This window comes from Phoca vitulina, unplaced genomic scaffold, assembly GCF_004348235.1.
Source record: "Phoca vitulina isolate PV1807 unplaced genomic scaffold, GSC_HSeal_1.0 scaffold56, whole genome shotgun sequence".
Lineage (NCBI taxonomy): Eukaryota > Metazoa > Chordata > Mammalia > Carnivora > Phocidae > Phoca > Phoca vitulina.
This window is the reverse complement of record NW_022589759.1, coordinates 1,297,152-1,321,626: the sequence shown is the minus strand read 5'-3', so window position 1 is coordinate 1,321,626 and position 24,475 is coordinate 1,297,152. Positions and strand designations below refer to the sequence as shown.

The window sequence follows — 24,475 nt, the reverse complement described above, 5'->3', positions numbered from 1 at the left end:
GTGACTCAGTTTCCTCCCCTGCAAAGCAAGGATGACGTCCGTGTCAGTGACTGCTCGGACCCCCTCTTCCCCTTCAGGGTCCTGGGGACCCAGCCAGCCCCTGTGCTCCCCAGACAGGGACGCGGCCCTTTCCAGGTGGGCCAGCTGATGGCAGAGCAGGGAAGGGGCAGGGGTGCATGCTGTTAGTGGTGGTCGGGGTCAGGGTGAGAGGCAGAGGCCACAGGCTTGAGCACCCTGTCTGCTGCCTTAGGCCCACAGCACTCAGCCCGCCCCTCCTGGCCACGCAGCCCCCGTGGCCCCAGGCCTGAGCTCGCCCTCTGAGTGTGTATCACAGCCTGCGGTGTGACCTGGGCTTAGGCTCCCTGAGTCCTGCTGTGGGGGACCCACAGCTCCTTTGCCAGTGAAGGGTTTCCCTACCCACGGGGCTTCCGGAAATCCTGAGAACTTTCCAGGGCACAGCCTGCCTTTCACCAGCCATGGGGTCAGGACACCTGTGTTCTGGAGGCCCGATGGCCCTGAATGGGGCTCAGTGGGATGGCAGCCCCGTGGCGTGACGTCTGTGTCCCCACGCGTGGTCATGTCCCAGGGCCTGGCAGAGGTGCTTGGTTGAGGTTCCTAGAGGGAGGGAGGGAGGGAGCAGGGCGTCCGAGGTTGGCACAGCCTGGACTGGATGGACACTGCCCACAGAAGGGTCCCTGGAGACCCGTCACAGGCCCAGGCCGGCCCTGGCGGCTTCAGCCCACACGGTATTTAGTTTTACGTGAGTCTGTAGTGTAAGGTTGAAAATGGGCAGATTGCACCCAACAGCTGGACTTCTGCCTTTTCCTGGGGTGTCAGAGAGCCCATGGCTGGGCCAGGTTCGTGGGGGCCACGGCCGTGGGCTCAGAGCTGCAGGGCCGGCATTGGTGCGGCCGGGACCCTGCACGTGTGGCGGGCACCAGCAGGGTGGCCCCCAGGCTCTCCTTGAAGACACACGTGGTCTCAGCCCTGTCCAGGCAGGGTCCCGGGTACCAGGGACCCCGAGGCAGGTGCCGGGACTGACACGCTGTCTTCGGGGACACGTGACTGAGTGGGTACAGGGCACGGGGGTCAAGCAAGCACGGAGGGGGAGGCAGTGGACAAGACCAGGTGGGCCCCCGGCAGGTGACATTCCTGAAGACAGGCCAGCGGGCAGCACAAGCCGGGGCCTCCCCGCACCTCCCCCACCTCCTCCGTCCCTGGCGCCACCCCCACCCAGAGCCCCGCATCTGTGGCTTCGGCGGGGAACGTCTGCTTCTGGCTTCTGCCGGGCGGCAGGCGGAGCTGAGCGAGTCCGTCGCTGATAAATTAAAGCCCAGACGGGACGGCCATCTTTTAATTAAAAAAGGAGGCTGATAGGATCCGGAACCTGAGGGGAGAGTAATTACCGCAGACACCGGGCCTCCAAGGAAGCTCATTCATCTTGTCGCTCAGGAGACAGCGCATTAAACCCCACCGTCCCCACGTCCCCAGCACGCGAGGGAAGGAGGGCTCCCGTGGGGGCCTCGCTCAGTTTCCAAACATCAGAAGGTTTCCCGGCCTTCGCTGGGGGTGTCGGGGCGCACAGTGGGAATCCCGTAGCTGACTGCTGGCTCACTTACCTCCCAAAGCCTCAGCTTCCTTACCTGTGAAATGGGTCTAAGGCACTCCCCCTGGCTGGCAGGAAGCAGGGAAGACTGGCCCGAGGCACCTCACCCCGAGCCCCGGGTAGCAGGAGCTGAGCCCAGCCCCAGGCACGCTGGCCCCCAGGGGCCCTTTCCTTCCAGGGTCAGCGGTCAGCTCTGCTCTTCCTCTCGCCGGGACCTGATCTCTGGGCTACAGTCGGGGTACGGGGTGGTGGGGTGATAGCTTGCGAGTTTCCCGAGGCATGCCCTGGGCCCCAGCCTCGCCCTCCCTCCGGTGGTGGTCCTCTGCCCACCCTCGGCAGCAAAGGTCTGGAGACCACTCACTCCCTGAAGGCGTGGTCAGTGCACGCGGGGCTTCGTGCTGGGCCCAGAAAGGGACGGCAAACAACGGACTTTTATCACGAACAGTCACGTGTGAATGGGTTGTCTGCGGGAGGACGATGACAATCTTTCCCCAAAAGCCAGAGCCACGGGAAGCTTTGAACACCCTACACCCTTGGGGGTTTTCCCAGTGGGACCCTGAGCCCAGGGGACCAAGGCCCGCGGAGGCTGGGGGCACTGAGCTTCCTGCCCCCACTGGGGCGATGATGAGGGGTCGTGAAGAAGGACCGAGAGCCAGGTCTCCAAGAGGGGGTGTCCGCCCCAACAGAGGCCACGGAAACCTCGGGTCTGTAACCATAGTGTGTGCAGGGTCCACCCTGGGGACGGGGGCACCAGGATGAGGCCAGCCACCCCCACCTCCCAGCTTCCGCCCATCCCGGTCCCTCTAGCCACCATTCCCTGCCTGGCTGGCGCGGATGGGGTTGATCAAGCTGGCAGCCCCCAAACAGGAGGCAGGCCTGTGTGGTGCCCGCCCTTCTCCAGACCAGCTGCTCGGCACCCAGTGCAGTGTCTTCCCTTCTCGGGGGGGTGGGGGGGTGACCAGGAGCAGGGACCCTACCTCCAGCCCCCAGCTCCTGCCCACAGCTGCTTCGAGCATCACTGGAGCACTGCCCTGGCCAGGAGCTCGGTGCCCCCGGTTCCGGGAGCCCAGGCTTCGCTGCTGTGTGGCCTCCAGCAAGCCAGCGCCCTCTCTGAGGTGCATCTGTGAAGTGAGCACAGAAAACTAGGTGCGCCCAAAAATCCTTGTTCTAGAATTACGAGGCCACGCTGCTCGCCAGGCCACTCAAGAAGATGCCTCGCCCGCTTTAGCCTCAAAAAGTGATTTCCCTGGATCCCCGAGTCCTGCTGCTGGCTGTTAGCATGTCCTCACAAGCCCTGCCCCGGGTGAGCTGCCTCTCGGCGTTGGGACAGTGGACATTGGCTCCATACACCCCCGGCTGGGCTGGCGGCTTCCTGGGGCCCCTAAATCCCAGTGTGACCCCTGCATGGCAGACCCTGGCTGTCACCACCCCCATGGTCCCCTGTCCCTCTCCGCCGGGGAGAAGAACGTCCCAAGGAATAGGTCAGGGGGTAGCCAGAGTGTGCTGGGGCCGAGTTTGGTACAGTGTTAACATTTAGGGTGCAGGATGCACCCCCCAAACTGAGTGTCGGCCTTGCCCCCAGACACCCCTGCCCTCGGGTGCCAGGGCAGAGCTGGAGGGGCCCAGGGCTGTGCCTCCTGCCCGCGGGCTCCTCCCAGAAGAACGGGGTCCCGAGTCAGAGAGTGTGCAGCCCCTCCACAGCCTTGGTGAGAACACACGGCGACATGTGTGTGCACGTTTGCATAAATCCGTATGTGTGTCCATGCTGGTGACTGTTCACACGTATGGCCGTGTGTGCACGGGGACGTGTGTGTGCATGGTTATGGGTGTGCACACATGGGCCTGCGTGTGCTGAGAGGGGGGTCTGGCCCATCCCACAGACGGACTGACTGAGGACTGTAGAGCTTCTCCAAGGCACCCAGAGAGGTTAACCGAAGGCTGGGCAGACCCAGGACCCTGAGAGTGGGGGCTGAGCCAGCCCGGCCAGCAGAACAGGCTGGAGCCCAATCCTCATGCTCCCTGCGGTGGAGGTCTGCGTAGGGGCAGCAGTAAGCCCTGGAGGGCCAGAGAGTGACCTCGGGCAGTGGCTGTGCTGGCTCCATGGTCAGGGAGGACTTCCTGGAGGTGGTGGCATTGGAGCTAGACGAGGGGAGGAGGGAAAGGGGGCCTATCCTGGGAAGGGAATGGCCAGTGCAGGTGCCAGAGGCAGGAGCCCGCCTGGTGTGCAGTGATGCGGAGGGTGGCAGAGGGCAAGCAGGTGCCGGGGAGGGTGGGGGGGTGAGGGCAGAGGGCACAGTGCAGGAAGATCTAGGCAGTGCAGGGTGTAGATCTCTCAGGCATGTGGCGCCTGAACCCAGAGCTCGGGCGTGAAGGCACAGGATTCCCTGCAGCCCCCGGAAGAGTTTTCCCACCGGGTCCCCAGCATGTTGCCCTCCAAAGGACTTCACACCTCTCTTACTTTCAATTCCCCAGCCTCCCTCCGCAGCCCTGCCCTGCCCAGCCTGTGTGGGACGGTGTGTGGTCACTCCCATCCTGCAGGTGAGGGCACCGAGGTCCCTAGAGAGTCAGCCAGGCTCCTGCCACCCGGGACCGCTGGTGCCTGGGGTTCCAGAGGGCACCCGTCAACACAGACGTCGGGGACAGCCTCTGGCCAGGGTTGTGACCAGGCTGGGACTCACGCCTTTGACTTCCGGCAGCTCTCCTAATGCCAGGTGGGTGGTTAGCTGGGCTGGCTAGTGCGTTCCAGACCACGCGGGCCCTCGGGATGTGCCAGACCAGGCCACTCAGGCTCGGGGAGCGTTCCCTGGGCCGGGCTGGACACGGACAGCCGGCTCCGTGTCCGTCTCCTCCTGTGGCCCCCTGCCCCCACTCTGCAGCCCAGCACAGCCCCGACACACGTCGGCCGGACCCTGCCCGTCCCTGCCTGGGATCCCAGGGCTCCCAGCTCACTGGGGATCAGGTCTGCGGCCCCGCCCAGAGGAAGGTGGGTGGTGTCTGGGGGGGCCGTCTCCTGCCGGTGGTGCGTGAGCGGCTCGGTCACCAGGCTCGGTGTGGCCTGTGGGCATTGGCCGGGTGGCCGACACCTGAAGTCTGGGGAGCGAGGAGCTGCGGCGGGAAGTGTGTTCGCACCCCCAGTGCCGGTCTTCGCGGAACAAAGGACGAGGCGAGGGGCCTGTCTGGGCTGCAGGGTGGACGACGGCCCGTCCTTAAGCGGGAGCCCCCCCGCCCCACCAGCCCCCTCCCTGTCATTTTCGAAGACATCATCTTCTCCCCACGTGCTCTTCTTATCTGCCTCCTGTTAAAGGATCTCAGATATGCACCCCGATGAGGCGGACAAACACGCTTCCTGGCCCCTTTGTAATGCCTGTCTTCACTTTCCCCTAAGTAATTAAGATAAATGCAGCTGATAATTTGCGCAGTATTCTTAAGCACACCCCCGGGCCACGTCGTAGATATAATTCCACCTGCACAGGGTTATCTGAGCGCTGGGGTAACAGATAGTCTTTAAGCAAAGCGGCAGCGTTTGAAGGAAAAGGGAAGGAGAATGTTGGTAGAAGGAATGTCACTAGGAGCCATGCCACAGTGCCCAGAGCCCGGCTGCAGACTGGGAGCCCCAGCGTGGCTCGGGCCACGGCACTCAGCTCCCCCAGGATCCGGGGCACACCTGGCGGCTCGGCGGGCTGGGGCAGGGGCTGGGATGGGTGCGACGGGCACCGAGGCCGTGGCGGGCACGGAGAGCGGGGCGAACACCACGTGCCACGGCCTTGGCGTGGAGATGGTGGGTACGGCTGCACTGCTCGGGCTCTGCCCGGCCGCGCTCCCAGCGGAGGACCTGGAGCCTCCGGCCCTCCCCGCCCTGCAGAGCTGGCACCAGGCCCCCCCAATGCTGCCCTGCCTCGGGGTGGGGGAGAGCGGTCACGGGGGGGGCGTGCCAGGAGCAGTGCACGCTCAGGGAGGTCGGCAGCAGGGCCAGGGGTGGGGGCAGGCAGCCAGAGGCCGAGCTTGGAACCGGGGGTCAGGGCACCTCTGAGCCAGGAGCCCCCGTCCCAGACGGGCGCTGTGCTTGAGAGACCCTACCCTGTCCGTCGGGCCCTGCGTTCCTTCACCGGACCCCGCTCCCGTCCTAAGCCCCCGCGTGTTCTGTCCCAGCCACCGGCATGCCCGCACATGGCTGCGCCCCCCTCAGCTGCCCCACCTGGGTGAGAGGCCTCCCCTCGCGTGCCTCAGTGTCCCGTCTGTCGTCCGTGAGGGGAGGAGAGGCCTCGCAGGGCAGCCTGGAGACCACGTGAGGAAAGCAGCACAGAGCGTGGGGCCAGGTTCTCTGGTGGGTTCTCTGGCGCTGAGGGCGCGGTGGGGAGGGCTGGTGCGGGAGGGAATGCAGACAGCACCTGAACCCATGCTGGTCACCTCACGTGGTGCATCCCGGCCCACCTGACCCCCGACCCCCAGCTGGTCCTGACCCTGGCAGGTGCCTCGGGCGGGGGGCTGGGCTGGGGAGCGGGGAGGGGCTCACGCTCGGGCACAGCCCCTCCCTCACCCCCTCGTCGACCCCTCATCATTCCCAAAGGCCCCCGCCCTCCAGAGGCCACCGTGCTGCCCCCGCCGGCCAGGACAAGGGGACAGAAGTCAGATGCCCCTTTCCCCCTGTGCTGTGTCTGGGGCAGGAGAAGCAACCCAGCGGAGGAGTTAAATCGCTCCCTGTCCGGGCCGCAGGGCGAGGAGCAGAGCTTCCGTGCCGACCCAGGCCCACGCGTGGCCGGGTCACTGGGCTTGGAAGACAGACCCAGCATAGGCCTGAGGACTCGCTGGGTACAAAGCCTCACGTACAGCTGGGGAAACAGGCCGGAGGCACAGGGTCACACGGGAGGTCGGAGCCCGGGACCCTGATTGCACAGGCCAGCCCAGGGCGTGGGAGCACGGTCTGCCCGGACCGCGAAGGAGACCCTCAGTAGCCGCATCTCCCTGGTTGGATACACACACAACCAGGAGGGCTTCGGGGAAGAAGCAAACGGGAGAGGACCCAGGAAGCGCCCACCTCTGCAGGTGCCCACTATGCCGGTCGGCACGAATGATGGGGCGTCAGCAGCCTCCTGAGGTCAGGACCCTGACGGTCCCAGAGAGGTCCGGGCTGGCCCTGCTGACCCAGCGCGCTGTCTCCCTGCACGTGGGTGGGAACCGGGAAGGTGGGAAATTAGCGAGGGGGGCACCAAAGGCGGGGCAGGGGTCTCAGGAGGAACGGCCATGGGAGGAAGGGACAGGAGAGCTCTAGGCGGACAGAGAGGCCACAGTGAAATAGGGCAGATTGGGGCGGGGGGGGGAAGCAGGAGCAGACGCTAGACGCCGTGCAGGGGATCGAGGGGTCACGGAGGGGCCCCGGGAGTGCAGGAACCCAGGCCTACGGCAGGAGCTGCCGCCCCACACCCCGGCCAGAGCCAGCCGGCACGCCCAGTCTTGAGTTACCCAGAGCGAGAGGGGCCAGGTAGTGTTTCTGAGGGAAAAGGAGGTGCCCGCACTCCTGGGGCAGCCTGGGATCGGAGGGATTGCATCTCCTGACTTCAAAGGGGCCTCAGGCCCGCTGAAACCCACACCCATGCGCACTGAGGGGCCTTGCGAAGAGCCCAGGTGGGGGCGGGAACCCGAGACCCTGGGCACACCCGCTGCCCCACCGTCCAGGCCCAGAGGCGGTTCGTCTAGCCCCTGCAGGGGCCGTGGGCAGAGAGTGCCCTTGGGTCCTGCAGACAGAACGTCTGGCCCCCATCCTAGGGCCAAGCAAAGAGGGTGACGGGGTGGCTGAGCTCTGCCCACAGGCTTGGCACCCCCAGGGAGGGGAAGGGGTCCCTGGGATGAGGGCCCCGGTCCAGAGCCACTGTGTCCAGCACGGGAGCACGGTCGCAAGCAGGCCGGCTTCTCATCCCCTCGTTTCACTGCGTGCGTTGTGACACGTGGCAGCTGAAAGCAGCCACCGTCTGCTAGCTCACACGGTTTCTGAGGTCAGGAGTCCAGGAGCAGCTCCGCAGGGCGGGCAGGCTCAGGCGCTCCCCACGGTTGCGCTGGAAGGTTGGCAGGGGCTGCAGGCTCGTCTAGAGGCCCGACCGGGGCTGGAGAAGCCGCTTCCAAGGTGGCGGCTCCCGTGGCTGTGGGCGGGAGACCTCAGTGCCTCGCACGTGGGCCTGTCCACGGGGCTGCTGAGCGTCCTGCAACGTGGCGGCAGCGGCCCCCAAGTGGGCGACTGACAGAGAGCAGGGCGGAATCCTAATGCTTCGTATGACCTAATTTCTAGAGCCGAACACCCTCCCTTCCCCCATATTCTGTGCATTAGCCAGCCTCCACGCCCAGCCCACGGTGAAGGGGAGGGGATTGGGCTCCACCGTTTGGAGGGAGGTGAAATCAAGGAATTTGTGGCTGAATTTTACGCCCATCATCCCCATGATCTGACAGCTTCTCTCCAAATCACAGATGTACTTGCCCTTTGACCCCCCCATCTCTCCTCAGACTCTACCCCGCAAGCCTCACCTGCAGGCTGTTTGTCGTCCTACTGTTTACAGGGGCCATGGGGGGGCGGTGCTGGATGCATAAGGAGCTGTCCCTTCATCCCGTGGAATATTCCGTAGCTGTGTGTGGGTGGAGAGAGGAGCAGACAGACGGACAGACAGGAATCTCTTTGTGGAGTCCCGTGGAATGATCTCCAAAACACAGTGTTAAATGCAAAAGGGAAGTAGGGAGCGATGAGCGTAGCCGACTATCCTTTGTTGTGATACTCGTATTTGCTGGTATTTGCATCAAGAAACTCTGGAAGGAGACACGAGAATCTGCCTTCAGTGCTCACCCCGCAGGACTGGGGCAGAGGGCCCACGGGGCCGGGCTCCGCACGAGGCTTCTCTCTGCAGACCTCGGAGCATCGTCTCGGGTTTGGGAACCACATGAATGTGTCCTCTATGCACACACTTAAGCAGAAGGAAATGTAGGGGCACCTGGGTGGCTCAGTCGTTAAGCGTCTGCCTTCGGCTCAGGTCATGCTCCCAGGGTCCTGGGATCGAGCCCCACATCAGGCTCCCTGCTCAGCAGGAAGCCTGCTTCTCCCTCTCCCACTCCCCTTGCTTGTGTTCCCTCTCTCACTGTGTCTTTCTCTGTCAAATAAATAAATAAAATCTTTAAAAAAAAAAAAAAAAGAAGGAAATGTAAAATACTCCTCAAACCTTGGGGGGAAGCAGGAGGCTGACCGCCAGCCCTGCAGGGACCCCCGGGCCAAGCCCCTCAAGCTCACCCATCTCGCTGCGACCCTGGTAGCAGCCCTGCAGGCTCTGCACGGCGCTGGGCAGGGGGCTCCTCTGGCGGGGAGGGGGGCTCTCCTCCTCAGCCACGCACCACATGGATCCTGACACGCTTTCCATTCTCTCGGCAGCCAAGACCTCCTCCTTCCTCAGGAAATTCACCTGTACGGCGACCCAGCTGACGGCCTGACTCCCCAGGTACGTAGCCGGGGACAGCTGGCTGCGGTCAGGCTGTCCCTCGGGCCTTCCGGAGATGCCCTTGGCCCCGCCCCAGATCCCACCCCACCACACCCGGCCGGCTACACCCCACTTTGCGGTAACAGGGCTGCCCGCTGCCTCCCCAAGGGACCTTCCCCCGGACCCCGCCGTGGGGGGCTGGCCCCTGGCTTCAAACCACAGCCCTGGGCACGGGAGGGGGTGTGGACGGCAGGGCATCGGCACACCGGCCCCTCGTTCTGCGATGTCCTCGTTGCATGTCGCTTGTGCCAGCGATGGAACAGTTAGGGTTTTAACCAGAAAATGTGTGGGTTTGCACACACTTTCTGCTAGATGTCTTATGAAGAGGTATTGGCTTATTTCACTCTCTGAGAAGATTCTAGGTCACGGATGGAGAGACCAAGGCTAAGCAAGGCTGGTGGCATGCCAACATGGGGCAGGGATCTGAGCCAGGGCCGCTGGGCCCACTGGCCCCCCCCATCTGCTCCTCCTGCCGGGGGGCACGGCTTGGAGCCTGGATCTGCGGGGCCTTACCTGCCACCCGCTGGAAATCTCTGGAAGCCATGGGGAGGCCCAGGCCCGTCCCCTTCTCCGCACCAGTGTCCCAGGGACCAGTGGCTCGGGGGCTGGTGAGGAAGGCCCATGAGGTCAGAGGCCCTTACCCATCCACACACCTGATCCCGTGGGCTGTGAGGCCCTTTGCAGTTGAAGCCCTGGGCCTGGGTCTGGGGCGGCCTGAGTCCTGCCCTTGGGCTGTCTGGGAAGCTCAGGAGGGGAGGTCCCCCGGGCCAGAGCCCCTCCACTCCGAGTCGGGGCAGGGCTGGCTCCTGGGCCGCCACCCTGGAAGTGGGCCCACGCTCTGGCTGGGGGGTGTCCCCGTCGTCGACGGCCAGGGGGCGTACCTGGAGAGCTGCCCTGGCCTGGGTCAGAGAGCACAGAGGCAGGGCCACCCTTGGCCAGGTGGGCTGCCGGCTCACCGCGGGCCCCACTGCACATCCTGCGGAGGCCACGCTGCCCTTTGTGACCTGACGCAGCTCCCTCGGTCCCTTCCCAGGACACGGGACCCTTTCTACGTGGCCCCAAGCCGCCCTGCCCCTGCCTGTGTCCCGAGTGCCCCCAGGCTGGCCACCCCCACCAGCAAACCACTACCACCTTCTCCAGGTTGCTCCCCCTGATGCCATGAGATGACCGAGCAGCCCGGCCGCCGCGTGCAACCTCGGCCTCCGCAAAGGCAGCAGGATGCAGTCCATGCTCGGCCGTAGCAGGAGTCTCTGCTGCTCACATCTAGTGGCCACATCGAGCCGTGTGGCCAAGCCTGCTGGCAGGGGGACAGGCTGGGACGGTCCTTCCACAGGGAAGGCAGAATCTTGAGTAATAATTCCCTCTCCTCCCCAGAGCCCCAGAGGGAGCCTTCTGAGCAGAGCTTGGGGTGCTGGCCTTCATAGTGATGCGTGCGCCCCGAAGGAGGTGGGCTGTTGGGCCAGAAGCTTCTGCTCCCCCTTAAAAACCCACATAGGTTGCCCAGGTCACCCTGCTCCAAGGCGGTGCCGCAGCCTGGGGGGCCACAGACCCCAGGCAGCTTCTGGGAAGCACCTGCACAGAGGGGACACTGAGGCTCAGGGAGGTGCCGGCCCGCCCTGGGGAGTGCCCCCGTGTACCAGGCACCGAGCCAGCTTATGTGACCGTTGAACCTTAGGGCCACCTGGTGGGGGAGTCACCATGAACCATCCCTACAAGGTCGAGGGTGTGGGAGCTGACCTTCCCCCAGCTGTGAGAGCCTCTGTGTGCAGGACCCCAGACCTGGGCAAGACCCCAGACCTGGGGCCCAGGCTCCGCGGAAACACAGTCAGCAAACCACACCAACAGCACACATTCTTCGAGGGGCCCGTTCTGCCCTTGGGGCACAGCCACCAATGTCTTCTGCACCAGCCGGGGGCTCCACTGAGACCCCCATGTCCCAGGGGCAGGGACACTGAGGGCCTTGCCGGCAGTCACGTGGCAGGTCAGTGGCCGAGCTGGGAACGTCCAGGAGGGCCCTGCCCCCTCCCCAGGCCACGCCGCTCTGGAGCACAGGGGGCTCTACCGGGGTCCTGGCCCTGAGCACGTGTGTGGACCGTGTGTGGCACCACCCAGCCTGGAGATGGGGCCCTGTGGGGATTCCAGGGACCCAGTGCCCCCCACCAGCACCGAGGCCCCTGTCTCCACTCCTCACCCATCACCCAGGGCTCGTGGTACCAGTTCTGGCCTCCCGAGCCAGCGCGAGAACAGAAGGACCTGAAAGAAAGTGCTCAGTGCCCCAGCCCACAGCAGAGCTCAGAAGGAGCACAGTGCGACTCTTAGCATCACAAATTCATTTGACAAACGTCAGCCTTTGCCGCAAGGTCTCCCAGTCCCAGAGGGAAAGGGGAGTGGAGGACGGGCCCCAGGCAGCAGGCCGGAGGAGGGGGTGAGGCTGCTGCTTAGGAGGGTGATGGGGTATGGGGGGATCTCTGGGGTTGGGGGCAGCACCCTCCCAGGAGACTGAGGGGCGCTTGTGCCCCAAATCAGGCATGACACCCCTCCTCAGTGGGGCAGCCCCTGGGCAGGTCTCCACGCACAGGCAGGGGGCATCAGCGGAGCCTGGCGCTGCCTGGAAATGCATGTGCAGGCCCCACCCTCTGGGGGCTGACCAGAGGGTCCCCCAGGCAGGGCCAGCCGCGCCAGGGACAGACTCTGCGAGCACAGCCTCACCTCCTCAGTTCCCACAGCTCCAGGCAGGCGAAGGCAGCCCCATCCTCCTCCCTGGGCTGTTCCCCAGTCTCCCTGGGTTTCTCTCAGGCCATGCCGATGGCCCCCGCTGTGGGGGCTCTGCAGGTCGGGGGGCTTATGTGTCACACGAACCCTTCCACTCGTGGCCCGGCCGGGACCTAGCAGGGCTGGTTTGAGGGCAGCCAGGGGCCTTCTCTGACCCTCTCTGCCCCAAAGGGAAGCCTCCCCTTAGGGCAGGGGCTCCTGTGCAGCCCCCAGAGCACCCCCTCACCCTGTGCTTTCCTTGCAGGCTCCATTCAGGACCATGAGAACAGGCTTCTCCAGGGGCCCCCTCAGACCACCACGTCCTCCCAGCGCCCAGAAGAAGGGGCCATGCCCGGGGAGCAGCCCCGCCGAGCACCGCCCCCAACCATGACCCGAGACCTGCAGCCTTGCCAAACAGCGGGTGGCACGGGGGGCCCTGCCCAGCCCCCCGGTGAGGACGGTGCCCCAGCCAGCAGGACCGCCAAGGCCACGGGCAGCAGGGCCCAGGCAGTGGAGCCTCCAGAATCCCAGCCGTGGCAGGCCGGGGAGGTGGAGCCCAAGGCCCCGCTCCTGAGAACCCAGTCCCTGAGCAGCCCCCCGGGGAAGGGAGGCAGCCCCCGGGCCCCACCGGGGAGGAGCCACACGCAGGCGGTCACTCAGCAGACCCGCAGGGCAGACGGTAGCCCCCAGCAGCTCTATAATCTGAACATCTCCGGCTCAAGGGCCAGACCCACCCTGGACAAGACTCCTGAGGGCCCACAGGGCGAGGTCCCCGGGCCCCCAGAGGCGAAGGCCCCACCTACCCCAGAAGAGCTCAGTTTCCAGAGGTGCTTCCAGGAGACCCCCTCCAGCTTTACCTCCACCGACTATACCTCACCGAATGCCACCTCCGGGCCCCCGCCCCTCAGGGCCCCCCCGGGCAGCAGGCCAGCCTCCTACTCGGGATTCCAGGCCGGCGGGGCTGACGGCTGGCCTCCCACTGTCGAGAACAGCTTCCCAGGTGCTAGATTCGAGGTCCCTGCGGCCAAGCCGGAGCCCTTTCCCGAAGGGGACGGCCCCAAGGCGGCCTCCTTCCAGTACCCCTTCCAGGCACTGCATGGGCCCGGCCCGAAACCGTTCCCCGAGGACACAGTCCCACCCGAGTACGGGGAGAGAGCGCTGGTGTTTGCCTTCGGCCAGCCCAGGGGAGCATGGCCAGAGGAGGCGGTGGGCACAGGCTACCCCCTGCCTGCCCGGCCCGCTCCCCAACCGCCAGCCTGCTACCCTGGCCGGCCCGGCCTTGACCCCCCCAGTGACCTCGGCTGTGCTCCTCCACAACCTGGTGCTGCTCCCCCAGCCCCCAGCCCCTTCTCGGAGAGCACAGCCACCTTTCCAGACAGTTTGCACAAGAGCCTGACCAAAGCCCTCCCTGAGAGACCGCCTTCGGCCCACGACGACAGGCTGGGAAGCCCCAGGGGGCCCCCAAACTCTCTGTCACAGAGGCACTTTCCTGGGCAGACCTATGGCAGCCCTGGGGCCAGCGGAGTGGGGACCAGCCCAGGGTCTCTGGACACGGAGCTGGCCACCCCAGGGCCCCTGCCTACCAGACTGCCCCAGCTGTGGGACCCTGCTGCAGCCCCTTACCCCACGCCTCCCCTGGGCCCCCCAGCCACCACCAGGAACGCCTTCTTTGAAGGCCAGGCCAGCCTGGGCCCGCGCCTTGGCCTCCCCCGGAGCCCCCCGCTGCCCTGGCCGCAGGTGCTCCCAGCCACCGGGCCCGGCCCCCACTGCATGGAGGTGCTGAGCCAGCTGCCTTTCCCTGCAGGGGCCCCCGAGTGGCAGGGGGGCGGCCAGGGAGCCCTGGGTGCTGCCGGCAAGACTCCCGGGCCCGTGGAGAAGGTGGCTGTTCTGAGAAACAGCCCAGGCCGGCACGGTGGCGGCTCCCCGGGCCTGTTTGCCTACAACGGGCTGAAGGACCCCGGAGCCCAGCCCCTGTTCTTTGGGGTGGCCCAGTCCCAGGTCTCACCCCGGGCGACCCCCGGCCTGCCCCCACCCAGAGTGGTGGGCGCCTCTCCCTGCGAGTCCCCGCTGCCCTCACCTGCCACCAACACGGCCAGCAACAGCTCCTGTTCCTCACTGTCCCCGCTATCCGGCAGCCCAGCCAACCCCAGCTCGGAGGAGAGCCAGGCCCCCGGCCCACGCGGGCCCCCCGCCTTCTTCCACGGCCCCGCTCACCCCCCAGAGACCAGCAGCCCCTACCCGTCCCCCGAGCCCCCACACACCGTCCCCATGCACTACCAGCCAGAGCCCGCCGGAGCCTTCCCTTTCCCTGCCGCGGAGGGGCTGGGGGCTGAGGGCACCTTCAAATGCCTAGAGGAGGCCCCCTTTGCAGGCTCAGGCCCCGAGGTGGGCAGCGGTGGCGGGCTGGAGGGCTTCCCCCGGGAGCCGCCCCCCTACCCCGCCCACCACTTCCCCCTGAGCAGCGCCAGCCTGGACCAGCTGGACGTGTTGCTCACCTGCCGGCAGTGTGACCAGAACTACAGCAGTCTCGCCGCCTTCCTGGGCCACCGGCAGTTCTGCCGCGCGCTCCTGGCCAGGGCCAAGGACGGCCTCCCCGGCCCCCCCGCTACCCCCAAAGCCCCAGCTGGCGGGAACCCCAGCCTGCTCAGCCACCCCAAGACGGGCCCCTTCCTGTTAGGTGGGGACCTCCGGGCTGACAGCAAAGAGGACCCCCTGAGGACCAGCTTCCTGCCCGGTCTGGCCACCGCCCCCTTCCCCCTCCCTGCCGCGGACCTGGACCCCGAGGACGACGCCAAGCTGGACAGCCTCATCACCGAGGCGCTCAACGGCCTGGGGTACCAGTCGGACAACCCCGAGATCGACAGCAGCTTTATCGACGTCTTCACTGACGAGGAGCCTTCAGGCCCCAGAGGTCCTGGTGCCGGGCAGCCCCCCAAGACCAGGGTGGGGACAATGCCGGAGAACAAAGCCCAGCCCCCGCTCCCGGGCAAGGCCGCCCTGCAGGAGCCCCAGGCCCCCCGCCCTGGGAATGCAGGCTGCCCAGCCCGCAGCCGGCCCAAAACCCGCTCCCTGGGCCCAGCACCCACGGAGGCCGACGGGGCTGGCCTGGCCAGCCAGCAGAGGAGAGGGAAGCGGTTTAAGTTGTTGCAAAAAGATCTGGACACCTGCAGCTCCACCAAGAGCCGGAAGGGCCCCCTAGCCGCTTGCCTGAGGCCAAGGAGGAAAGGCCCCGGGGCTGAGGCACCCCTGTCCCGCCCCCGGGACCTCAGGACCCCGGCTGCCAGGAGCCTCGCAGCTCCTGCCAGACAGGCCCTCCCAGCGGAGACCAGGAGCTCGCAGCGCCTCCGCCTGTCCCCGGGGCAGGACTCCAGGAGGAGGAGGCTGCGGGGCGGCACGTGGAGCAAGGAGCTCATCCACAAAATCGTTCAGCAGAAGAACAAGCACCACAGGCGGCCAGGCCAGCGCCTCCCCCTGGGACCCTCGAGGCCGGCGCCCAGCAGCACAGAGCAGGGGCTCCCAGAGCTCACCTGTGCCTCCGAGTCCGAGGAGGAGGACCGCTCGCGGCCGCACCTGCACGGCTCCCACCTCCGAGGCCGGCCCCGCCAGGGCTGCCGGCGCTGGCGCCGAGGCACGAAGCGGAAGGAAGTGGACGTGACCCCAGGTCCCAAGGAGGATGGGGGGCTGCAGAAACCCAGGACGGTCGTGCGGCAGGAAGCCACCCAGGTCGGGGGCTCCCCCAGCCCTGAGGAGGGAGCCTCCAAGCATCTCCTGCAGGTTCCTGCCAGCGCCAAGACCCCAGAGGAGAACCGTCTGGCACTAGACTCCCCCGGGGAGACCAAGCACCCCAGAACTGCTGAGGAGCTCCCCCCAGATGCCACAGAACTCCCCAGAGAGGCTCCGAGCTCTTCTCCAGCCTCCTGTAGGGAAGGGAGCCCCTGCCCCCCAGCCCCGGAGCCACCGGAGCCAGGCAGAGAGGACCCCCGGGTGTCCCGTGGGAGTCTGCCGGGCACTACCCAGTGCACGGAGCCACCCACCTCCCGGGACACAGAGGACCCCCCTGCCTACCCACCAGGAGAGCTGCTGGTGCCTGTCACTCACGCCGCTGACACCGCCTACCTTGAATCGGGTGCCCTCTTTTTGAAGACCCCTGATCTTGGCTGCGGCCCTGCTCTTCTTAACGGAGACCCTGTGGGGGTTCCACTTGCCAAAAAGGGGCCCCAGCCCTACAGCAGCCCCCCTAGCAAATTGTTCCTCAGATCCAAAGACCTGCCTGGCTGTCTCCAAGAAGACCTCTACTCCAAGCCCTTAGCTCCAGATGCTCCGCCGGCCGGCGGCACGCGCCTGCTCCAGGACGGTGTGGACACCAATGCCCTCGAGCCAAAACCACCCAGGAATACACCCTACGCCACCCACCAGGGCCCCAGCAAAGCCGAATCACCGCTGACTTTGGAGTCCACACCACTCTTCCCAGGGCTGCCTGTGGGCAGATTTGACCCGCCCGCCTACAGCAGCCTGTCTGGAAGCAGAGACACCCACTCCCTGTTGGTGTGCACAGACCCTCCCCCAAGGAGACCCCAGTTAGAGCTGCCATGCTCCCTGCTTCTGCCCAACAAGAGCTGGTCCCTGCTGGAGGAGTCCCCAATGTTGGCCAGCCACATGGGTCATCTTCCTGACCTCCTGGGGGAAAAGGCGTTCAGTAGGAGGTGCCCCGGGGAAAGGGCAGTGGCCACCAGCCCTCCACTTCTGCCTGGCAAGCTCAGCGAATGTGGCCTCACTTTTATGGGCAACCTGTCCGAAGATGAGTTAGAAATCAAAAGACTGGTCGCCGAATTAGAGAGTCAGCTGCAGAGTAAAGGGGTGCCCGAGGCCCCAGAACTGCCTTGCGCGGCTGGGCAGGTGGGCAGGACGCACGCGGGCACAGGGGCCCTTCTGTCCACCCGCCAGGCCGCCTCGCCCCCCAGGGACACCTTCTCCGAGGCCGACCTCACCGGCCTTGGGGAGTTGACTCCATGCCCAGAAGGGGCAGAAACAGCAGTGGCCACCAGGGAAGCGGGGCCAGGGAGCACCCGGGAGGAGTGGCCCTCCCCCCACCCAGGAGAAGCAGCCCTTTCCCCCACTGTGCGTTCAGAAGGGGCGTCTGGGGCTCCCGGAACCCTCAGTGGGGCCGACCGCAACTTCCAAGCAGTACAGAGAGCCAGAGTCTCGGAGACAGGGCCCCCCAAGCCCGAAGGGGACTGCAGGGTCCACGCGGAAGTCTCTCTGCCCGGCTCTGGGGAGCTGTTCAAGCCTCCACTGCACGTGAGGAGCTTAGTCAAGTGCAGCCCAAGCCGTGAGCCGTTACGTCCGAAAAATAACGGGGCTGCCAGGATGCAGCCAAGCCACGCCCTGCTGCTGCCTCCCTGCTCACAGGCAGGTGGGCCCTGCCAAGAGCCCCCTGAGCGGGAAGCGTTTGGCAGCCCACTTGCCCATCTGGCACCTGGCTTGGTGCCTCAGGGGGCCACCCCGTCTTGTGGTATCAGTCATAGCGACGCCCCCAAAGGATACTCTGTAAGCAGGGCAGGCCAGCCAGAAGGAGCAGGCCTCCCCCACGCTGGGGCGGGGGACCCTGGCCTTAAGGGTAATGAGGAGTCTGTAGCCGTGGGGGCCTCCCCAAGTCCTGCCTGCGTGCCCAACAGCAGTCCTGGCAGGAGGCCCCAGGACCCAGCCACAAGCCCCCTCCGTCAACTGCAGCTCTTGGTGGCCAGAGCAGCTGGGAAGGAAGAGGACGCCCTGGGCTCACAGGGGCCCCCACCTGCTGACACCCAGAGCCCTCGGTGCAGTGAGCCCTCAGATCTAGAAGGGGACAGCGTGGAAGGTGGGGACGTGGCCTGCAGCCCCACCCAGGACGTCCCTGCAGCGGCCAGATGTCAGTTGGGGCCTGAGGCTGACGGACATCTGGACTCCCTCGGCCAGGCTGAGAAGCCCGAGGACCAAGACAGAGCCAGCAGACTGCAGCCAGATAAGTGGGGGAGTCCAGTGGGGCTGGACAACCTCCTCATGGTCAGTGCCGATGCTGAGACTGCCCTGGACCAGCTAAGGGGACAGCTCCAGGGAAACGGCCTGGTCTTGGGCCTTCAAAAAGAGGCCTGGGCCACCCCAAGCCCTACCTCGCCTGATGCAGAATCTTCGGTACCGGCCTTGGTAGCAGCCCACATCCAAAATGGGCCTGAAGCCTGGACTTCAGAGGAGGCGGCCAGCCCAGGCCTTGAGAAGCAGCCGCTGCTCGCTGGAGACAGCCCTGCTCCCCCCATCGGGGACCTGACCACCTGTGTCCCCTTGCCTGCTTCTGCAGCCACCTCCATTCCCTTCAGCCTGGAGCCCCTGCCCCAGGAAGACCCTCCTACGGGACCTTCGGGTGGGCTGAGGGGGCTGCTGCCAGCCGCTCCGTCCTGCGGGGATCCCGCCAGCCCGCAGCCCCTCCCAGCCCCTTCTCCTGCCCAGTCCGCTCCGCAAAGGGCCGACGGCACCCCAGCCAGCACAGACACTGGGGCCGGGCCACCTGCAGCAGCTCCCCCATCTTTGAGGACAAGCCCCTGTGGCTTCAAGGAGAGCCTGGCTCACCACCCCCTCCTAGGGAACCACAGCCCCCTGCAGGACCCTCCCTCGGGCCAGCCTGGCTTCATCAGTGTCTTCACTCCTGCCCAGGGGGAGGACCGCCCTGAAGGCAGCATGTCAGGACCTCTAGAGAGTTCCAGAAAGGAGAAGCCAAGGAGCTGTCCTGCCTCTGTCACCTGTTCTCCCCCCGGGAGGCCCACCTCCCCGAGAGGGACCATGAATGCCCCTGCCCTGCCCGACGTTCCCACCACAGATGGCACGGGGCCAGTCAGAGGCCCCGGGGTCAACCATCCAGACCGCCACGGCGGGGGAGCCCCACCCCACACCAGCCCCAGCAGGATGCCCACGGGCCCCGCCTCCCCAGACCCCCCAGGGAACAGGGAAGGCCAGGGTGTCACCGCTGTGCCCGCTGACCCTTCCACATGGGGGCCCACGGGGCCAGATTCCTGGGCCTGCCAGGAACGCGAGGCAGGGGCCAACCGCTCTGGAGCCATGACGGCCCCTGGAGCTGACACCACAGACCCCGCCATCACCTGCCCGTCCACAGAGCTCCGCCGGGGCAGAACCCCATCTCCCAGGAACACAGCCCGGGACTCCAGACCCAGCTCCCCGCAGAGCCTCAGAACTGTTCACTGCACACCCCAGAGGGACCCCCTCAGTCCGCAGGGCACCAGACAGAAGCCTGTGTCCACAGACATTAGCCCCCGGGAGGACCGGGCCCCCGGCAGGCGGCCTGCAACCTGTGAAGTGTGCGCAGCCTCCTTCCGCTCCAGGCCGGGCCTGAGCCGCCACAGAGCCAGGAAGCACGGGCTGCACAGGGGACCCCCCACCCCGCCCGGCCCCCGGCCCCAGGCGTGCCAGCCCCCCGGGAAGGAAAGCCACAGGGCACCTGGGAAGAAGCCAAGGCAGGCGCAGAGTGGTCCCGGCCGTGCCATTGGGCCGCGTCCTGACCGGGGTGCAGAGGCTTCTGAGGACGCGTCAGGCCCTCAGACGGCCAGGGGACTGGGTGCGGGGGACACCCTAGGCTGCTCCCCCCGCCGGGAGCCACACCCCCCAGGCCCGGGCGAGCTGGGAGTGGACATGAGGCCTGCAGAGCCCAGGAAGCAGGGCCGGCTGGTGAGGGACAAGCGCAGTCCCAAACAGGCAGACAAAGGAGGCAGCCAGCGGCGGGGCAGGGCGCCCGAGGACGTCCCCAGCAAGTCGGAGGGGAAGTCGCAGGAGAAGGGCAGAAAGCCCAGAGCAAGAAGGTTCCGGAAGGCGAGGAGTCCTCCAGTCTGTCCAGGTGTGATTTCAGACAGAAGCCGCCGGGGTCCATCCACCACAACCGCCAGTCCCCCGGGGCCTCCAGGCGGCCCTCTCTCAGCGCGGGCCCAGCCGGACGCCGACGCCTCCTGGCCATCGGTGACGAAGAACACAGTGGACACAGACCCAGAGGAGACGCCAGCACAGAGGTCACCCGGGGATTGGATGGCCCGTGCGGAGGGGATGCAGTGGGCGGCTCCTGGAGACGGGCCGGGGGGACAGAAGACAGCCGTGGCCAGGGAGTGCTGGGGACCTAGGGAGGCCGGAACATCGGATGTCTATAAAGAGCTATCGTGGGCAGCCGGGACTGAGCCTGCAGGGGACCGCAGAGCAGCAGAGAGCGGGTCAGGGCAAGGAGTCGGGGAGGGGCACGGACGCCCCGCAAGCCCCCCAGGCCCTCGGGAGACTGGCAGCTGCCCCCCGAGTCCCCTGCACAACCCAGAAGCGCAGGTCGGGGTCCAGGAGCATGCGGGCGCCACTCCCGAAGCCCCCAGCCCGGGTCTCGGGGACCCTCTGAGTGTGTTTGATGATGAAGCCTCCTTTTCGCAGCTCTTCCCTCTGGGCGACCGCTTGACTCGGAAGAAGAACCCCCGTGTCTACGGCAAGCGCTATAAAAAGCCGAGGGCCCCGCCCCCGCTGGAACCCCACGGCGAGGTGGGGGGCAGCGTCATGCTGGCCTCCACCCGCCTGCCCACAGACCTCAGCGACTCAGGCTCACTCTGCCTCTCCCACGAGGACCCGTGGGGTGACGAGGCCACGGGTCTGCCGGAGTCCTTCCTGCTGGAGGGCTTCCTGAGCAGCAAGGTGCCTGGCATTGACCCCTGGGCCCCCAGCCCCAGCCTGTGGGCCCTGGAGGCTGACCCAGAGGTGGACTGTGCAGAGGGTGTGCCCCCCCGCCACGCCGAGGACCACCGGTCAGAGAACATTCCTGAACTGCACATGGTCCCGGCCTCTTGGCGAGACCTGGACCTGCAGGCCCCCGCCGAAGGGATGGCCTCTTCTCTAGGAGACAAGAGCCCAGAGCCCCCTGACCTGGAGCAAGAACGCTACGACAGCGGGCTTCCCGGGAACGCCGTGGACCTTGAGATGCTCAGCGCCAAACTGGAGGTGCGAGACCTGTGCTTCCTGACGCCCTGTGACGACTCTGTGGGTGTCCTCAGCACGAACTTCCTGGACTTCGGGGCCACGGTGAGCCCCCAGGAGCCGCAGAGCCCAAGGGTGGCGGGTGCAGCCGGGGCAGGAGGGGCGCCGGGCAGGGAGCAGCACGCCAAGGCCAGGAGGGCGTCCTACAAGTGCAAGGTGTGTTTCCAGCGCTTCGGCGGCCTGGGCGAGCTGGACCTCCACAAGCTGGCCCACAGCCCCGCGCCACCCCCCACCTGCTACATGTGTGTGGAGCGCAGGTTCGGCTCCCGCGAGCTGCTGCGGGAGCACCTGCAGGAGAAGCACGTGCAGAGCAAGGCGGGGCGCTGGGCCTGCGGCATGTGCCTGAGGGAGGTCGCCGACGTCTGGATGTACAACGAGCACCTGCGGGAGCACGCCCTGCGGTTCGCCCGCAAGGGGCAGGCGCGAGGGCCCCTCGGGGACTGGGAGGGGGGCCCGAGTGTCGCTCGCTTCCTGGGCAGCATCACGGGACAGGCGTCCAGACCCAGTGGGGGCAAACGCTCGATGGGCAAGTCCGGCGGGGGCCCCGCAGAGGCGTCCGGGAGACGGCCAGGGCCCGGGAAGGACTTCCAGAGGGAGAGGGTGAAACCCAAGGTTCCTGCCCACGACTCACCAGACAGGGCTTTGGCTGACAGCAGCCCGACGGCCTGCGGGAACCGCAGTCTTCCCAGGGGCTCCTGCAAGACGTCCCCCAGCCTGTCCCCGGAGCCCTGCTCCGGCAGCGAGCCGCTCCTGCAAGCCCTCCCCGTGCACCAGGGCTGCAAAGACCCGTCCCGGGACTGCCACCACTGCGGAAAGCGGTTCCCCAAACCCTTCAAGCTGCAGCGCCACCTGGCGGTACATAGCCCTCAGCGCGTCTACCTGTGCCCCCAGTGCCCGCGCGTCTACCCGGAGCCCCAGGCGCTGCGCGCGCACCTGGGCGGGGCGCACGGGGTGCGGGGGGGACTGGAGCTGCCGCACACCCCGCTCTACGCCTGTGAGCTCTGTGCCGACGTCACGCACATCAGCAAGCGCTCCTTCGTCTGCAGCTCCTGCAACTACACCTTCGCCAAGAAGGAGCAGTTCGACCGCCACATGGACAAACACCTGCGGGGCGGGCAGCAGCCCTTCACGTTCCGCGGCGTGCGGCGGCCTGGCGCCCCTGGCCAGAGGGCGCCGGCCCGCGAGGGCACCCTGCCCAGCAAACGGCGCAGGGTGGTGGCGCCCGGCGCCAACGGGCCTCTGTCCTGGGGCCGCAGCCCCCCCCAGAGCGAGGGGTCACTCGCAGCCCTGCTCCGGCCCTGCCCAGAGGTGGCTCCTGGCACGACCAAGGGGCAGCCCAGGACCCCGGAGAGGCCTGTAGAGCCCGTGGGCCACCCGGTCACAGGGGGCGACGTGCCCTCTGACCTCCAGGAACTGCCGCCCCCAGCTCTGTCTCCTTTCCCGGCAGCCTCCGCTGATGGCCAAGGCGTCCACAAGTCGGATGGGGCCCTGGGGAGGTCCGAAGGTGAGGCTTCTCCGGGCAGCCCTGGGCCTCTTCTCCAGCAGGCTCTCCCGCTGGGGGGGTCTGTGCCCCGGCCGGGGGCCAGAGGCCAAGATGTAGAGGAAAAGAGGGCTACTGGCCCATTTTCAGGGAAACGCAGGACCCCGAGTGCCCCTGACCATTGCCTGGAAGCCCCCTCCCTGCTCCAGAAGGAGAAGCAGGTGTCCACAGGCCACACGGTGCCTGAGGGGGGCACAGGGGGCCCCTCCCACAAGGGCAGTGCCATCAAGCCTTGGGGCTGCCGGAGTTCGTCAAAGGACAGGTCGGCTTTGCTCACCCCCAGCAAAGCTCCCAGGTTCCCGGTGCAACCGAAGAAGGTCGCGGCCAGTCCGACACCCAGAGAGCTAGCCCATGGCACTGAGGACAGGCCGAAGCCCACCACCCTCAAAGCCAAGCCGAGCCCCAACTCCCAGGGCGGTGGAGGCCCACAGCACAGCACCAAGACAGCAGGGGGCAGCCAGCCCCAGCCGGCCAGCGGGCAGCTCCAGAGTGAGACGGCCACCACTCCAGCCAAGCCCAACTGCCCAGGCCAGGGCCCCGCCCCAGACAAGCACCCTCCTCGAGCCAAGGGCTCTCCCAAGGGGCCAAGGGAAGCCGGTGACCAGGGGCCCCGAGGGAGCCCGGGCACCAGGGAGGACGGGGAGGTCAGCGAGAAGAAAAAGAAGGGCCGGGCCCCGGGGCCAAGCAGGAGTGACAGTGTGGGGAGCTTGGGGAGAGCCCGGTTGGTCCCTGAAAAGCCGCCCCGGGCCCCCCGAAAGCAGGCGACACCCAGTCGTGTGCTCCCCACCAAGGCCAAGCCCGGTAGCCAGAACAGCACGATGCCACCCCAGCACTCGGAGCAAGGGCAGGCGGGCCCCAGACACACCCACGGGGACTGCAGACGCAGCAAGGAGGGGCAGGGCAAGGCCTGCCCCCAGGGGAGACCCCTGCACAGACCCCCCAGGAGGGACAGAGCTGTCCACGGTGCTGAACCTGCCGACCCCCGTGCCTGCAGGACCGCCGCGTCCCAGAACGACGTCCTCAGCCAGCTCTTTGGGCAGAGACTGACCAGCTTCAAGATCCCGTTAAAGAAGGACCCTCCCGAGTAACTTATAGCCGCGAGTGAGTACCTGGGAGCAGGGCTTGGAGCAGCCCGGCACGCGGGGGCTCCTGTTTATGCTGACGAGCCCCGTCCTCTGAGGGTGTTGGACGGGGGCCACGTGGCGATTCGCCTGACTTACACAAGCGCTCTGAGTCTGGCGTTAGGGCTGAGACTGCGATACTTTGAGCAGGGCCTGGGGTGGACAGCAGTCCCTTTCTAGATGGAAGGTGAGGGTGAGCCCCTTGGAGACCACGCAGCTCTTTTCTCGGTACCAGAACTCGAAGAGCAGGCCGCCCCCGGCCCGTGTGCCCCATTGCCCAGGCGTGGTAGGCCACAGACGCCTCATCTGAAGGTTTGCACGGGGCTCCCCCCACATCATCTAGCAGGGAAGCGAGCCGAGGCTGTCTGTGCTCAGGTGGCGGCAGGCTCCCCTTAGTCTTGCTGCTGTTGCTGGAATGGTTTCGAGGCCGCGTGCGGGGGCAGGGCTGTCCCCTGCGAGAGCTGTTTGTGGGCCCCCAGGGCGCACCAGGCTTCTCTGACCGCGGGGTGGTGGCGGCTGCTGTCCGGGCTGCTGACAGAAACGCCGGTCTCCGGTGCACCTTGAACGCTGGGTGCACCTTGAACGCTGGGGACTGGGTTCCCGTCGGGAACGTGGAGAACGCTGCTCACCAGCTGGCTCCCACCGTCGCCGGGTCTCCATCCCTAGTCCCATGGCCTCTGCCGATGCCCTTTCTAGAGCCTTCCTCCTCACAAGGAGCTCTCCGCTGCAAGTATCAGCAATTTTACTCTGAATTTCTGGTGCTATTTCATGTTGTAATGTGAATTCAGGCTTCCTTGGTGCGTTTCACCTGAGGGATTGGGCGGGGAACCGGCTGGGGAGGCGCACGATGGCCCACGGACACCGGCGGCCCCGACAAGTCTTTTGCTGGCTCCCCGGCTGCCAGCAGGCT

The 24,475-nt window shown here is 66.6% G+C and overlaps 1 protein-coding gene across 1 annotated transcript in view; it reads left to right on the top strand.

Annotated features, from left to right (window-relative positions):
- ZNF469 (zinc finger protein 469) overlaps positions 1-24,255 on the top strand; it is a 43,312-nt gene extending 19,057 nt beyond the window's left edge. Inside the window, exons 2-3 of the mRNA XM_032389800.1 lie at positions 9,009-9,075; positions 12,131-24,255. Coding sequence (XP_032245691.1) covers positions 12,214-23,532 — 11,319 coding nt within the window. The 5' untranslated portion in view covers positions 9,009-9,075; positions 12,131-12,213 and the 3' untranslated portion in view covers positions 23,533-24,255. The remainder of the gene's footprint in view (positions 1-9,008; positions 9,076-12,130) is intronic.
- The last annotated feature ends 220 nt before the right edge of the window (positions 24,256-24,475 follow it).